The sequence below is a fragment of the Salvia hispanica genome, chromosome 5, assembly GCF_029641045.1.
Source record: "Salvia hispanica isolate PSC_SH4W2 chromosome 5, Shi_PSC_v1, whole genome shotgun sequence".
Taxonomy (NCBI): domain Eukaryota; kingdom Viridiplantae; phylum Streptophyta; class Magnoliopsida; order Lamiales; family Lamiaceae; genus Salvia; species Salvia hispanica.
The window spans coordinates 12,686,057-12,704,141 of record NC_142696.1 but is presented as its reverse complement, the minus strand read 5'-3'; the positions used below and the strand labels follow the sequence as shown (position 1 = coordinate 12,704,141).

Below are 18,085 nucleotides of genomic sequence, written 5' to 3'. Positions count from 1 at the left end.
TTTGCTTATAATTAATTGTTAAAAGAATAAAAACTACCAGCAATGGTACTCCACCCACTCTGGCATCATTAAATTTATCATATTTCCTTATTTGGATGATCGCCAATAAATTCTTGAGTGACATGAGATTTTAGGAGTTGTTAATTGAAGTAAATAGAGAGTAAAAAGTAGTTGAATATTTCAATGAAGAGAGAGAAATTTATTTCTAAATATAGAGAGTGGACATCTAAAGTGAGACAAACTAAAAAAGAAACGTAGACATCTTGATTTGGACCGAAAAACTATATAAATGTGGATCCACATTCCAATAACTCTTTCCATCCAAATTTTTTCTTCACAACGTCACAATTTTTTACACCCGCACCAGGCATAAATATGAGACATTAATGGAGACTAAGGAAGTATTTATTATGAAAATGAAATACTACTAGTATTTAAATTCCTTCTACCATCCAAACATAGAATGAGATGACTGAACAATATATCCAGCTCTGCTGCTCAAGTGTTGTATTTTATCTATACACAATCGATCAATATTTATGGAAAGCCAATAGAAAGAGAATGCAGTCCTATACAAAGAGCAGAAGACAGAAACATTGAATCTGTATACAATTTGATATTGAAAAAGAAAAAAAAAAACTAAATTCTGGTTTTTGGCATCATGATCAAAATTTGAGAGGATATAATGGTTATGAGATTACCTGAGTTCTTGCTTGCTACTTTTTACTCTTTTTCGGTGATAACTGATATGGTGTTCGAAAAGTAACAGATTGAAGGAGGATTGTTGGTGGTGGGGGAGCGTTACTGGTAACGGTAAACACGGCAGTTTCTTTTTGTGTTATTTGGGCTGAGATTGGAAAAATAAAAAACTTAATTGGGCTCACATTCAGTGGGCTTGAAAGTTTGGTTCAAATTTTCTTTTATTAATTTACTACGCCTAAAAGTGTATTACTTCATTTTAGACTTATGTAGAGCTTAGGCCAAACAAATTTTATTTCAAATCACTTTAGCTTATTTCTTTTGTTATTGAACATTTAGTACTACTTTGGTGTTTGGTGTTATTACAAGTATTACAATTGAAATTCCTTTTTAATCGTCCATAAAACGTTCAATACTCCTCTAATTAACGAAAATAAACAAAGAAAAAAATTTGATATTCTTATGCGAACAACCAAAAAATAGAAAAAGGCGGGGCATTACACTCAAAAAGTGCCCTTCTCGGTTTAATTGCGCTTCACAGATGAGACTCTACCGCAACTTGCGAAGACTAGTCAACATTGGAACGCCACGCACACTTGTTTCACACTCTCCACCAAAAACAATGAGTAAACTTTGTTAATTACTCGATGAAACGTTTTCCTTTTTTTATTGTCTCATTAAATATGAAACGTTTTCTAAAATGAAAATAATCTTAGTTCTACTTTTTCATCTCTCTTACTTTATTCTATCTCCATTAACTCACAAAACAACACCGGATAAAATCTCGTGCCGATTCCCAAATATTTCATTTAAGTGGGACGGAGGGAGCTAATATTCTCACATTTTCCCATCTCACTGAGCAACATTTACAACCATTACACAAATCTTCTCTTCCTACTTATAACTCCCTTTCTCATTGTATTTCAACTAATCATGGGTGCTATCACTTACGATATTGAGATCCCTTCCTCCATCTCGGCCGCAAAGATTTTTAAGGCCGTGGTGCTCGATGTTGACACCCTCGTCCCCAAGATCATGCCTCAAGCAATCAAGAGCGTCGAGATCTTGGAAGGAGATGGTGGCATTGGGACCATCAAGCTTATCCATTTTGGCGAAGGGAGTCAATATAAGAGTGTGAAGCACCGCGTGGATGCTATCGAAAAGGAGAACTTGCCCCACAGTTACAACATAATTGAGGGCGATGTTCTTGGAGGAGTTATTGAATTCGTTACTTATCGTGTGAATTGTTGGCTTTAGGACTTACAAGAAGGAATACAAGAGCTAACTGAATCGAAATTACAAAAGAGGATTCGAAACCAAAATAAACTGTAAAACAGGAAATGGCCGAGTCGAGGAGTCCTCTTTCCGCAAGACGAGATACGCCCCGGTAGTGCTCTTCGGATTGGCGTTTCGTCCCCAAAGATAAAACGGCTACGTCTCTGGTGAAGCAACACCGCTATCAACAGAGCTCCGGCGAACTGGATGGAGGAGAGGGCAGAGCTTCGACAGAAGAACAATGCAGAGGAAGGAGAGAGTGTATGATGCAGGGTGGATTCTAGTTTCTGATTTTAGAATGCTAGAATGGCTAGCCTATTTATAGGCTCGGTCCACTGCAGGGGGTCAACGGCTATAATGGCCGTCATTAATGCTAGACCGTAACGGTCGTCGGTTACGAGCTGTAACGTTCGGGCGTTACAAGCCGTTACGCGCTCAGAGCTAGAGAGGCTGAGTCTAGAAGCTTCTAGATTCGTTCACGACGTGGACTATCACGTGTCAGCCACATTGGCTTACCGCATCATACTGACGAGGTGGCATCCCGCTTGGCTCGCTGACGTGGAAACGGTGGTGGTCTAAAAAGAACTAGACCCACTAGACTTGGGCCAAGCCCGCAACTAGGCCCAAGCACCAAGCCCACGACCAGGCCCAAAGAACAGCCCAAAGACCACCCAAAGACCAATTTCCAAGATCCAAGGACAAGGACAAGGACAAGGACAAGGACAAGGACACGGGCACGGGCCGAGCACGGGCACGGGCACGAGCACGGGCGCGGGCACGAGCACGGGCACGGGCACGGGCACGAGCACGACCCAAAAGATAAGGATAACTTGGATTAATACTTATTTTAATCCATCTAAGATTTGTCTTAACAGAATTAAATCTATTCAAATCCCTAGGATAAAATAAATTAATATAAATATTTATCCTAATTCATCTAGGATTTATCTTGGAATAAATCCATATAAATCCATAGAATAAGATAATATTATATTAGAATTATTCAAATCTATCTAAGATTTATCTAGGAACAAATCCATATAAATCTATAAGATAAGAATAAAATATTATATTATCACTATCCAAACCCATCTAGAATTTATCTATGAATAAATTTATATAAACTCATAGGATAAGAATAAAATAATATTATCATTATCTTAATCCAAATTGGATTCGTCTAGGGATAAATCCACATTAATCCATAGGATATAGATAAATATTAGATTGTCATTATCCAAATTTAACTAGGATTTTCGTCTAGGAATTAAATCCCTACAAATCCATAAAATAAGGATAAAATCTATAATTAATCCATGATTTGATACAAAATCAAATCTTATATAATATATAAAATCCACAAAAGATATATTCAAATCTTATTTCCAAATTAATCTTGAATTATTTCCGAAATTGAATCCAAGGATTTGGAAATCCTAATCAAAATTTGGAAAGCGAAGTCGTGAGACGAGACAAAACGACATCACGCATAAGGAAACCCTAATCTTGCGTCGTCGTACTCCCACTGAACCGCAGCCGCTGCTGGGCTCCCACTCGTCTCGCGAGCTCGCCGAGCCTGACGTCTCCAACGCTGCTGCGTCGACGTCGCTCCTCCGGAGCTGCTGTCGCTGCTGCTCCGTCTCCGGCTGCTCACGAAGACCGCTGTCTTTCGAGCCCGGGAACTGCCCACGAAGGGCTCCCACTCAGACCGCCATCGCCGCCTGCATCAAGCTAGCCTTCCCTCTCTGTCTCACGCATCCACCGAGCCTGACGTCTCCGACGCTGCTGCGTCAACGTCGCTCCACTGGAGCTGCTGTCACGTCTCTGGCGTCAACGGTGCTGCTGCCTCGCGAAACCACCGTTGCTGCTGCTGCGAGATCTCCGACGTCGCTGCCGCCGTGTCGCAGCTGCTCCGGTGTTGCTGTTTGCTGTTGCGACGCCTCTGGTGCTGCTGCTGCGTCGTCGCTTGTGCGATGTCGTCTCTGCAGCCGCCGGCGCTGCTGCCCGGTGATCTCCGACGCTGCTGCGTCGACACCTCTCCGCAGCAATTCTCCGCAGCCGTGGCCGCGGTGCGACGGATTCTTGATGTCGCAATCGCAACAATTCTTGATTTGCCGACTTGGAATTCAAATTCTCGTAAGGCAAATATAATTGATCAAGCAATGATACCATATGTGTTGAAGTCAACGTAATCATAACATAGGTTTAACCATTACGTATCTTGAATTAATTACTAATCAAAGGCAATGCTTCATTAACATAATTATTTCACGTAGCATACATAATTCATCGTTAGACAAAACCACGACGAATATAAACATGCATTCAAGCAATTCACATAACATGAAATTAATCCACATAATCAGAGCCAAAAATTGGCTCTGATACCAATTGTTGGGGTTTGGTGCCCCTTGCACAGCGGAAGACTTGTACAAAACAAATAAATTAGACGTAGGATCTATTTGACCGATTATGCGATTAATCAATTCACGTGTTAAAAAGGTAATTGCATGCTAGAACGCAAATAATTCATGCTCAAAGAAAGTAAATCCTAAAACATGAATTCTACGGTTTAGAGTTACCGATTTTGATTCTCCAAAGAATCGTCGATTGCTCGCGCCTTCTCCACGTGATGATCTTCGATACTAGACCACGGATCTTCTCTCTATTTCCCGAACTGTATCTCGATATCAGGGTGGGCTGATCTTATCAAAATACTAGGACTCGAATAAAGAAGACATAAGAAATCCTTCTCCAATTAGGAGAGAAATTCGAACTCCTCTAGGTAGAGGGGGACGAAAATTATGAGTAATAATAATGAATGATTTCTGTCTCCTTTATTCTCCTATTTATATTAAGTTCCTTTTTGGGCCCAGACAGGGATCTATGGAAGGTTTTGGATATGGGCTCCCCCAATTAGCTTTTTACTAATTAAATTGAACCCACAATTTAATACAAGCTTATATTGGAATATTACGAGCAGCCACTACAGAAGTAATATTGAACTCTCCCCATCCAAATCCGAAATTACAAGTTATCTGGGTTTCCACTTTGTTTATTATTTATTTTCCGCGCTTAAGATATAAATGTCCATTAATTAATTAATGTCTGCTATGGACTTAATTAATTAACATCTTAATAATTCCAAGAGTGGACTTAGCAAGAAACATTTATTTATTATTCATAGAGCGATAAAACTCCAACTGGCCAGTTTTCTGAATAATAAAACCTCGTTCGAGCTCCTCTTGAGGACATTATCAAACGAGACTCACCCCGCGCACGTTTCAACATAATAGCAATCCTAGCACCGCTAGATATTAATCACCACTACCCAATATATCATGATTATTGGGTTGCGAAAAACCCGCACCATTTGATAAGTCAAAGCAGTGCATAATCAATACCGTATGCTCAATGCTAACATATGTAGATTAAGAAATAGTATTTTATCAAGACCTAGTCTTTCAGTAGATAGCATCAAGGCACGTCTTGCTGTTAGATCCGTTCAGTCCTATACCACACCAATATCATCTTATTTCAGTAAGGCTTAGAAATATGCGGACTGACATTGCAACCTTTCACGATAGGTAGCCAAAGCGTATCTAGGTTGTGAAATTCTTCTTTTTCTTTTGCAAAGCATTGCATAGATCTAACCGTGTTACCTTAAAGTGGACGACGCCCACAACCGGTCTACTAAGCAAAAGACTTAGACTTTGTTTACTTCTTATGCATTTAAATGTTTGTAAAACATCTTATAAATGCACAAGCAAACACAATGTAATAATAATAGTGATTCTATTCGTGCGAGACTGCTCGAATAATACTGAATCGGGTTAAAAGTGGATTGTAGAGTTTTACGTATACAAGCAAGATTCTATTCTCGCGAAACTTGCTCGAAACATGCTTTTCAGTATACCATACCTAACAGGGCGTGGGCTCGGGCTCGAGGCTCGAGGCACGCGGCTCGCGGCGGCGGCGGGCGACGGCGGCGGCGCGCGCGTGTGGGCTCTACAGCCCATCTTAGTCCACTATAATTATTCCATGTAATAATCCTTCTTATTAAATACTAGTTTAATAAGGTTGTAACTTCCAATGTGGGATAATTAACTCTCTTAATTATTCCTTAAGCTTCTCTCATAGCTCATTAAGTTTGCAATTTTGCACAACTTTAATCCATTATTTCTCACTCACCGGGAATCGGATTTGAGAAAATAAATATACCACGGTCATCTACTCCAAACGTAGATCGACACTATATTATTTAATTTCACAAAATTAAATATCTCGTTGAAATTATAATTGGTCAAAGTTCATTGACCGGGCATAGATTCCAACAATCCCCCACATGAGTGGAAATAACCAAATGCAAATGCATGCAGACACAAGCTCAACCCTCGAGAGGTATATAAGCATAAGGATAGGTAGCTTTTAGCTTTGAACCTTCCATAGTCAACGCCATCGGATACACAGGCGGCCTAGTAGCGCGATGCTTTGAACTAGTCCCCCACGGCGTGCACCGAGACAATGGTGTTAACACTTAAACACTTAAACACCTCAACCTCATCCGTTCTCACGTTTTGTGTCCTTTGCGGCCTTAGACACCACTTTGGATTCATAAGTGTGTAATTTGAAGCGGCCACACTTCACACTTACATAGGTGATTCCTACTCGAGTATATTGCCCTACTCGGTCTCTTTGAGAACTCAATCTCCTTGAGATCCTTAGGAATCATTAAAAGTCATAGACTTATCCTCACCACAAGGCAAGTTTTCAAACACTCTATTGCTCTCTAGGGAATATATGTAGATGAGTGTTTCTCACGAACTCTCATAGCTTAGTTTTCCCATTGAACCAAGTTCTTGGGATCTCCAGTATCATGGTTGGGTTACCACTAAGACAATTCTTTAGTTTGTGGATTTCAAACCCATTCCCACTAGCAACTTATTCATTTGATCACGGTTTAACCCTTTGGTTAGCGGATCCGCTAGATTATCTATTGACTTCACATAGTCAATTGTAATCACGCCTGTTGTGATCAAATGTCTTACGGTATTATGTCGTCGACGAATATGTCGAGACTTACCGTTATAGAAGCCATTATTTGCCCTCCCGATAGCGGCTTGGCTATCACAGTGAATCAACACTGGAGGCACTGGCTTACACCAACCTGGAATATCCTCAAGGAAGTTCTTAAGCCATTCGGCTTCTTCCCCAGCTTTATCTAAAGCTATGAATTCCGATTCCATAGTTGAACGGGCTATACATGTCTGTTTCGTGGATTTCCATGAGACAGCACCACCCCCAATAGTAAAGACGTATCCACTTGTTGAAAGTGAGTCCTTATTGTCGGATATCCAATTCGCATCACAGTACCCTTCAAGTACCGGGGGGTATCTCGAAAAGTGTAGCCCATGATTTTGAGTATGTTTTAGATATCTCAAAACCCTTACAAGAGCTCTCCAATGCTCTTTGCTTGGATTACTCGTGTAGCGACTCAACTTGTTCACGGCACAAGCAATGTCCGGCCGAGTGCAATTAGTTAAGTACATAATGCACCCAATGACCCGTGCATATTCTTCTTGTGCAACGGGTTCGCCCTTGTTTTTGCTCAAGTGAACATTGAGTTCAATTGGAGTCTTAACCGGCACGCCATCATAGGCATTGAATTTCTTCAATATCTTCTCAACATAATGAGATTGGGTTAAGATGATTCCATCGGATGTTCTTAGAATTTTCATTCCAAGAATTACATCGGTTAGACCCATGTCTTTCATGTCAAAGTTTCTCTTTAACATGGCTTTTGTCTCGTTAATCACTTGAGTAGTACTCCCCATGATTAACATGTCATCAACGTAGAGACACACTATAACGTACCCGTTATCAGTGCTCTTAATATAGACACATTTGTCACACTCGTTGATTTTGAACCCATTTGATAACATCACATTATCAAACTTCAAGTGCCATTGCAACGGCGCTTGTTTTAATCCATAGAGGGACTTAACCAGTTTGCATACCTTCTTCTCTTGTCCGGGCACTACAAACCCTTCGGGTTGTTCCATATAGATTTCATCCTCTAGTTCACCATTTAGAAACGCAGTCTTAACATCCATTTGATGAATCTCAAGATTGTGCAATGCAGCAATCGCGAGAAGCACTCGGATAGATGTAATCCTCGTTACAGGTGAATAGGTATCAAAGAAGTCATGTCCTTCCTTTTGTTTAAAACCCTTTACTACCAATCGGGCTTTATACTTATCCACTGTTCCATCGGCCTTAAATTTTCTTTTAAGCACTCATTTGCACCCTAAAGGTTTTGCACCTTCGGGCAAATTGACCAACTCCCAAGTGTGGTTTAGCAAAATTGAATCAATTTCGCTTTGAACAGCTTCTCTCCAATGTAACCCGTCTGGGCCATCGAAGGCTACTTTTATTGACGTTGGCTCTTCATCCATCATAAAAGCAATGTAGTCAGGACCAAATGTTTTTGGTGTTCTAACCCTACTACCACGTCTTAGTACTGCATCACTTGGATCATGCCTCACTCGCTTGTGCGATTTAGGCTCTTCATCCGCGGATTTAGTACTAGTGGCTTCATCCACTGTTTTAGAACTAGTGGCCTCATCTTCAATTCTTGTCTCGGAATTGATTGGGATTTCTTCTTTGTCCTTGCAAGGAAATGTATTTTTGAGAAATACGGCATTCCTTGACTCGATTGTTGTTCCTACTGTAATAGTCGATATTTCAGACTTGTGAACAACAAATCTATATGCACTACTGTTAAGTGCATATCCAATGAAGATACAATCGACTGTTTTAGGGCCAATTGTAACTTCTTTGGGTGGGGGAACCATCACCTTGGCCAAACACCCCCACACTTTGAGGTATTTGTAGGATGGTTTCCTACCTTTCCACAATTCATAAGGAGTGATGTTTTTTCCTTTGAGTGGAATTTTTTCTAGGATATAGTTGGCTGTCAAGATAGCCTCCCCCCACATGTTCTGGGGTAATCCTGAACTTAGTAGCAACGCATTCATCATCTCTTTTAGAGTTTGATTTTTGCGTTCTGCTACACCATTAGATTGTGGTGAGTATGGAGCAGTTGTTTGATGAATTATACCACTTGCGTTGCATAACTCCTCAAACGGGGCTACATACTCGCCTCCTCTATCACTTCGAATCGCTTTGATTTTACAACCAAGTTGATTCTCAACTTCGTTCTTATAATTTTTGAACGCTTCAATTGCTTCATCTTTACTTCTTAAAAGATAAATGTAGCAATATCTTGTGCAATCATCTATAAAAGTGATAAAGTACTTTTTACCACCTCTAGTTTGCACCATCTTTAAATCACATACATCCGTGTGAATTAATTCAAGGGGTTTTGTTTTTCGTTCAACTGAGTGAAATGGTAACTTAGTCATTTTAGCCTCAAGACATATTTCACATTTGTCTTGGCTATCCACTTCAATTGCCTTTAGTAAATCTAAGTTCACCAATCTTTTAACGGCTTTTGAATTTACATGTCCCAATCTACAATTCCACAAATTTGAAGACTCGGTCAAATAAGAGGAAGTAGATGCTTTATTATTGTTGTTAGCCAAAGGCTTTGGAACAAGGCGTGTAGCCACACTAAGCTTGAAAAGTCCGTCGGTCACATAACCTTTTCCGAGGGACTTCCCAAACTTGTACAAAACAAACCTATCAGACTCGAATACAAGTTTAAACCCCTTATTAACTAGTATTGATCCTGACACTAGGTTCTTGAAGATGTCCGGGACATGCAGCACATCCTTCAAAGTGATAGTGACGCCAGAGGTCATCATGAGAATCACGTTGCCAATGCCGAGGACCTCGGATGATGCTTGATTTCCCATGTTGATCTTCCTCCCTTCAACAGCAGTGTAGGAGGCAAACTTGCTCCTATCGGAGCAAACATGAGCAGTGGCGCCGGTGTCGATGTATCAGCCGCCCTTGTTGTCAACAATGTTGACTTCTTCAGTGACCACGGCAACGAGGTCATCTTCATTCCAGTCCTTGAACTCCTTCTCAACGACGTGGCCTGCCGGCTTCTTCTTCTTGCTGCGGCAGTCTTTGGCAAAGTGGCCAATTTTGCCACACTTGTAGCACTCGCCTTCAAATTTCTTTGCAGGCTGCTTGTCCTTCCCTTTGTCTTTCTGATTTGGGCGGGGGCGTTTGTTGGAGGGTCCGCCCCGCTCCAACAAGTTGGCTTTGGCATCAAGTGGGCTAAAGCCCTTAGCCTTTTGATCGATCTTGCGCACATCCGCTTCAATGCGCAGCTTCACGATCAAGTCTTCAAGACTCATCTTCTTTCGCTTGTGCTTGAGGTAGTGCTTGAAGTCCTTCCAACTAGGAGGGAGTTTCTCAATAAGTATGCACCGAACAAAGTTGTCGGGCAAATTCATCCCTTCAACCGCGAGTCCGTGGATGATCATTTGGAACTCTTGAACTTGTTCCATGACCGATGTAGAGTCGACCATTTTGTAGTCCATGAATTTGGATACTACAACATGTTCCGTACCGACGGCATTGTCGATACTATATTTTTTCTCTAGGCTTTCCCACATCTCTTTTGATGTGGTTACAAGGGAGTATACATTGTACAAATTATCATCTAATGCACTTAGAATAAAATTTTTACAAAGATAATCTCCTTTGCGCCATGCTTCATAGTCCGCCATGACCTCAACACTTGTCTCTTGATCACTTGGCGTGGGCGGCTCGTTCTGCGTGAGGAAGTTGGCAATGCCCAATGTTGTCAAGTAGAACAACATCTTTTGATACCACCTCTTGAAGTCAGCTCCTCCAAATTTAGGTGGTTTTTCGGCGGGTGGCATCATTCTCGGTGCCAAAGGTGCCGCACTTGGTCCTTGGAAGGAACCAATTCCGTTGCCCCCGAAGGAGCCAACAACATGGTTGGGCATAGAGCCCCCACCATTCATGTTGGGCGTAGAGCCCGCCATGGTCGTACCAGATCCGAAGGAACCAGTACCCGTGTTGGACTCGAAGGCCCCAACACTCGATCCATTGAAGGATCCAAAGGAACCACTAAAAGTGGAACCAACCGACCCACTAGAGGATGATCCAACAGTGGGCCCAAAGGGGTTCGTAAACCCAGGGGTAGGGACCATTGAGGGGATTGGTCCGGTGTTCGCCATGGTGGAGGAGATGATGGCGGTGGTGGTGGCCGGATTGGTGGCAGCGGCGGTGTTGGATTCAGTCGACATCTCCAGCAAAGGTGATTATAGTTTCGAAAGTTTTAGTTTCAGTTTTAGGTCCAGATCCCTTCAAAAGCAAGTTGTATCTCGTCTTGCGATTGTTGGCTTTAGGACTTACAAGAAGGAATACAAGAGCTAACTGAATCGAAATTACAAAAGAGGATTCGAAACCAAAATAAACTGTAAAACAGGAAATAGCCGAGTCGAGGAGTCCTCTTTCCGCAAGACGAGATACGCCCCGGTAGTGCTCTTCGGATTGGCGTTTCGTCCCCAAAGATAAAACGGCTACGTCTCTGGTGAAGCAGCACCGCTATCAACAGAGCTCCGGCGAACTGGATGGAGGAGAGGGCAGAGCTTCGACAGAAGAACAATGCAGAGGAAGGAGAGAGTGTATGATGCAGAGTGGATTCTAGTTTCTGATTTAAAAATGCCAGAATGGCTAGCCTATTTATAGGCTCGGTCCACTGCAGGGGGTCAACGGCCATAATGGCCGTCATTAATGCTAGACCGTAACGGTCGTCGGTTACGAGCTGTAACGTTCGGGCGTTACAAGCCGTTACGCGCTCAGAGCTAGAGAGGCTGAGTCTAGAAGCTTCTAGATTCGTTCACGACATGGACTATCACGTGTCAGCCACGTTGGCTTACCGCGTCATACTGACGAGGTGGCATCCCGCTTGGCTCGCTGACATGAAAACGGTGGTGGTCTAAAAAGAACTAGACCCACTAGACTTGGGCCAAGCCCGCAACTAGGCCCAAGCACCAAGCCCACGACCAGGCCCAAAGAACAGTCCAAAGACCACCCAAAGACCAATTGCCAATTGCCAAGATCCAAGGACACGGGCGCGGGCTCGAGGCTCGCGGCGGGGCGGGCGGCGCGCGCGTGTGGGCTCTACAGCCCATCTTAGTCCACTATAATTATTCCATGTAATAATCCTTCTTATTAAATACTAGTTTAATAAGGTTGTAACTTCCAATGTGGGATAATTAACTCTCTTAATTATTCACTAAGCTTCTCTTATAGCTCATTAAGTTTGCAATTTTGCACAACTTTAATCCATTATTTCTCACTCATCGGGAATCGGATTTGAGAAAATAAATATACCACGGTCATCTACTCCAAACGTAGATCGACACTATATTATTTAATTTCACAAAATTAAATATCTCGTTGAAATTATAATTGGTCAAAGTTCATTGACCGGGCATAGATCCCAACATGAAGATCGTCTCAACTGAAGACGGAGGAAGCATGTGTAAGAACAGAAGCATCTACAACACAAAGGGTGATGCTGAGATTAGTGAGGAGAAGATTAAGGAAGGAAAGGAGAAGGCAATGTCTATGTTCAAGGCCATTGAGGCTTACCTCCTTGCCAATCCTGATGCCTAAAAGCTTCAATTATACACTGCCATCATGCATGTTTGAAAACTACTACTATTTTTTGTGATTTTGTTTCTTGTTTCTTCGACTTTGCATTTCCAATAACATGTACCTATTTTCGATGTTTTCTTCTAATCAAAGGGTTCTTTGATTTTTTATACAGTGTCAACGAGATTAATGTTATTTCCAATTTTCTACTTATTGAGCATTTGTTGGCACGTTATATAATTATGAAATAAAATGTCCATCGATCAGTAAATACATCTCATTAATTTCCTAAGTTAATAGCTATTTAAATCCGGTCAAATTTTGGTTCATCCTATGAAATTTAAAATTTAAATATTAAATTTTCAATTTTCAATTTTTCTCAATTGTCCTTTTATATACTAAATGTATATATGATATTCAAATTTGCATTTTTAATTAAAATAAGAACAAAAAGTAATTAAAAGAAAATAAAAGAAAAAAATACTTATTTTAATAAATTCGTATGTTTGAATATCATTCGGAGACAGCATTTTATATATTGATAGGAAAATTGAGAAAAAAATGATAATTCATAATTTAATATTCCAATTTTAAACTTCGTGGAACGAATCTGATCGAATTTGACCAAATTTTATAATTTAAATAGCTAGTATTAATAAACCTCTCATATATTAACGAGACATATTTTCTAATTGATGGACATTTTATCCCTGTTATCTTATGTAGTGCTAATCGATGTAGAGGTGACAATGTCACTTCATAAAATCGTGGTCTCGCTGCGCCAAAAATAATCTTGTTCCTAAGAAATTTTTTGTACCTAGCTTACAGAAATGCATTCAAAACTCTAGCTCTACTGACAAAGAAATGAATTAAATAGAGTTAGCAACAAACTTGATTTACCAATAAGTATTGGATATCTTTAACACGGGGATTAGACAAATTTGAAAACGAGTCCATATTTCGATAATCTATATTTGGACGACTAAGTAGGTATGATGATATTACTTAATCTCCTAATACCCTTTGATCAATTTATAATTAATTAAATCAAGTTAGAAATTTATTAAAAAGACCCATTCCATAACTTATTTTGATCCCTAACTAAACCAATAATACGCTCGGATTTTACACAGTTTTAAGGTCATTATTTGGTCTATTTTGAGTGTCAAGGTTGCATTACATGTCTATTATTTGCATATTTTATCCATTTTGATATTTTGACGTGTTTTATGAGAAATATGCAAAATAGTGCTGAAAAATGGCATAAAAACGTCAACTCTGGAAGCTGGAACTGAAGCGCAACCCAGCGGCCCGCTGGACCCATGCCAGCGGTCACCGCAACGAGTCCAGAGGGTTCTGGAGCTGTCCAGCGGCCCGCCGGGCCCGGTCGCGCACAACAGCCTGTGTTCAAATTCAATTTTCCGGTGATCCCGATCAGGGCATTCTATATGTCAATATCTTCGTCTTCGAAAGAGTTTCGCGTTGTTAACAAGATCATCTCAATCGGAGTTATGTGGAGAAAGTTATGGTTGTTCTACCAAAGTCGCGCAAAGCTGTCAAGTGCAGAATTCTAGGCGGAAATTTAAAGAAGGAAAGAAGATATTTTGTGAAGCCAAATCTTTTCCTTAACTATGGGACACGAAATTTACCTTCTCCAAACCTTTTTCAAGCCTATAAACACCCCATAACCTAATTCATATTATTCACCAATCTTAGAGCCTTAATTTTTATCCCCTACATTACACATAAATTCCTCCATCTTCTACAAGGGAGCATAGAATTAAAGGGAGATCAAGCAAGAGCAAGATTAATTATTCCGGGTTTTATCTAGTTTTTGTTAGATTGAACATGTCTTATTTTGCTTATATTTATTTAGATTATCTGTCTATGGATAGCTAAACTTATACAATCATATGGGATGAAAGTAATTGACTCTATGTAGTTCTTTTTGTTTTGTTTAATGTTCAGAACTCATTTTACTTTAATTATTCCTTGGTTTATATTTAACTGCTTGGTTGTTACTTTGATTATTGTTAATTTCTTATCGATGATGACTTTGAGTGGTTTATATTTTATGTATCAATGCAATATTTGTGACATGAGTGTTGATACACGATAGGAATAACTCTAGTAGAGTTTGAGTCGGATGAACATAGAACTAAATAGTTAGAATTACTAATGAGTTGATGAAATCACTACCCTAGGATTCCCTTGTCTCATCTGCTTTCTCAAACCAAGTTAACTGCAAACTGTGAAGTTGTTTCACTGTTTTCATTTAATAGCTTTCTTTACTTGCTTTTATTTTCTGTTTTTCTTAGTTTAATCAAGTCTCAAGTGTGTATCCAAATAGTATATGAGACTGAGTATGTGGTAGACAGTCTGTAAATTTATTCCTCATGTTCGATATCCCAGTACAGACTTTTAGCTATACTAGATCTACCTTGTATACTTGCAGGTATTTTTAGTATTAATAAAAAGTGCATCAACCTATTACTCCATTTGTTTGCCATTGGGAGTTATATTTTTTTCTGATAAGAATTTATACAATATATAAAAGGGGAGTTTTGGGGTATTTAGGAAAATAAGGAGAGTTTTGAGGGTATTTAGGGAAATGTCTTTTTAAAATAGATATTATTATTTAAATATAACTATTTTTTTTTTAAACTGTATTGTAATATAGTAAATATTAGATATTTACATGAATGTCATTATATATAGCTACTTGGATTGTGATACATTAGTTTCATAATTAGTGGATAAAAGTTGGTTATTTAGTTTTTATAATTAGTGGATTAGTGGTATAGTTAGTACTACTGCATATAAATATGCAGACAATATAATTAGATATTGAGAAAATAATTAATTTATGCAGATTGGGTCGAAATATTTTATCTTGGTTTAGTAGAAATCGTACAAAAAGAATAGTGTTCCATTATCATCGATCCTCTTTCTCACTCACACACCCATTCATTTCTAATGCAAGCGACCACATTAACTTCATGTTTGTCAAATCAAGGTAAGAATTCAGTTGTTTCTTTGTCTCTAGCATTTGATTAACTCAAAATTAAGGGTTCAATAAAAGCAATTTTCATTAGTTTACAAATTCCTTTTCTTTAGTTTATCAAGTTTTCTAAATTTCCATAATTTAGTTATTTTGTTGGAGTTCGTAACAGATGGTCTTTTGTTATTCATGATTTTCTTTGTACATGTAATATTACTTTTATAATGATCAGTTTCATTTTTCGTATAAGGAGTCATATATTTTTGGGGTTTGAATGTAGCCAATTTATTTAATATAATGAGCAAGGGGGCGTCCTCCAGATCCAGTGGTTGTTCTCCAGACCACTGCGCTTCTGTTACGGATGTTTGCTTCCATCCCTTTGAGAGCACCCTTTCCAGTGGATCCACTTATGTTAAATGTTGATAAGAAAATAACAACATACCTTGACAATGTTAGAGGAAGTTCAATAAAGGAAGAATCAATTTCTGGGAGGACGCAAAATTCTGGAAGAAGACGTTGTGGTATGGAGACGCGATTTTATACATTAGGTTTTATTTGTTAAAGCTTCGTTTAGTTATATATTTCAATACATGAGTTTAATTATATATTTCAATACATGAGTTTCATCAACCGATTACTAAAGTTGTTAATGGAATATATTATTTACACAAGTATATTATTGCTCTTGGTTTATATATTTATTAATTAGTTACGCTATGGGATTTCTTAATTTTTTTATTTAATTTATACACCGTATTAATTTAAACTAATTAATATCTTAAATAAGTATGTGTTATTTGAAAATTTATCAATTTAAATAAATAAATTTTGATGTATAATAGGATAAAGTATAAACAAATCAAATGAGAAATGAAAAAGAAAGAAATTTTATATTCTTTTAATTAAAATAAAAATTAAAGTACTAATGTTGATTAGAACATTGCATAACACAAAGTATAAGTTGACAGGGTAATTTATATAAAATATATATGCAAAACTGGAAAAGTAAAGAAAGTAGGTGAATATGGATTTTGTTTTGAAGATTTGATGTAAATCATTCATATAAAATTATCAGTTCATAAATTTCTTCACCAATACACATTAATTATTTACAATTTTTAAAAATATTTTAATCTGTGCATCGCACATATGTAATACTAGTTTTAATAAATGTTAAGAAAAGTGATTAAAAAAAGTTAGTAGAAATATGAATGATATAAGTTAGTGGAATATGAAAGACCTATTACCATTTATAGTAAAAATGAACCAGGATTCCTATTCGTGAATAGACTTAAAAAAAATAAAAACGAGACTCTTATTCGAAGACAAATGGAGTAGTATAATATAATAAGAAGACAAATGGAGTAGTATATTATAAATAGAGAAATGAAAATCAAATCACAATACTAGCTATCATCATTCATCATATATTTCGCCCCTTCATTTAGAGAATTTTGAATTATCCTTTGCTCTCTCACCGCGATACTTTACCCTTTCCTAGACTTAAGGGTTTGATTAATCTATTAGTCACACAATATTCAAAATTTGAGTAAGGCTGACCGATTAAATAATTTGAGGTTTAGATTTATTAGTGGAGTAATGAGAGTTGCAAGCCATCGTCTATAAAAAAGTGGAATAACAATTAAGAGCTATATTTTGGTCCATACTCTCTAGGAAGCGTGCTTAATTATTTTAGATATAGATATGCTATTTGTCTATTTGTATTCTAGTCAATTTTTTATTTTCTAAAAAACACGTAAATTTTCAGAAATTATTTTATAAGATCCATGAGAATGAGATCCTCAACATATCCTCGGCAGTAAGCATGCATGCATGCTCAAATATCATTAATTTATTTCACTAACCTTTTCTATTGGGGTTCGTTTGGTACTCCTGTATTGCCCAGGAAATGGCTTGTTTCTGGTCAAACTCTATCGTTTGATACATATGAGTACTTACTGTCGGGCCCGTGAAAGTAGCAAGGCCCATGTATCTATTCCCACTTACAGCAGTTACCTTTTCGGTGCCTACCCCTCCGATATTTTTCTGCTGTGTCAAGAAAAAAAAATCTTTCCAATATTTGCCCTTCTAATATTCTCTTATGCATTCCATATTTCTTATCACTACAGCTTTCTCCAATGAATCCATTGTTTTTGTGTAGAGAACTTTCATTGGTTATTTGGCTATGTAGTTACATTTTACGAAATATTTGAATCTGTTTGACAAAAAGACGTGGTGTCGAGTACAGATCTGAACCGACTGAACACCCAAAATGTCGTCGGCGTCTTAGTCCATTGAATTGTGATTATTTTCTGGCAGATTTGCGAATCGACAAAGAAAAGGAAATAACTTATTATCTAAGGCAGGTTCTTGAAGATGAAGCTGCAATTGGTGAACGATTTGAAGAAGGAAAGAGGGCCAACTATTTCAGGCGAAAAACTCATCAGCTTCTTGAAGAAGAGCAAAGCCTGGCTGTTAAGATTTGAAGAAAGTGAAGCAGCTAAA

The 18,085-nt window shown here is 38.5% G+C and overlaps 1 protein-coding gene across 1 annotated transcript; it reads left to right on the top strand.

The window, feature by feature from the left end:
* The first annotated feature begins 1,630 nt into the window (after window positions 1-1,630).
* Window positions 1,631-12,609, top strand: LOC125186031 (major allergen Pru ar 1-like). Its single transcript, XM_089059776.1, has 2 exons — window positions 1,631-1,936; window positions 12,422-12,609. The coding sequence occupies exons 1-2, from the start codon at window positions 1,633-1,635 to the stop codon at window positions 12,598-12,600; spliced, it is 483 nt and encodes a 160-aa protein (XP_088915902.1). The 5' UTR covers window positions 1,631-1,632; the 3' UTR covers window positions 12,601-12,609.
* Window positions 12,610-18,085: the final 5,476 nt, after the last annotated feature.

What these genes read in the sequence shown, in the direction of transcription:
- LOC125186031 (XM_089059776.1), top strand. Translation starts at nt 1,633, where the DNA reads ATGGGTGCTATCACTTACGATATTGAGATCCCTTCCTCCATCTCGGCC. An exon ending in TATTGAATTCGTTACTTATC is followed by an intron (nt 1,937 to 12,421) that starts GTGTGAATTGTT and finishes GACCGGGCATAG; the next exon opens with ATCCCAACATGAAGATCGTC.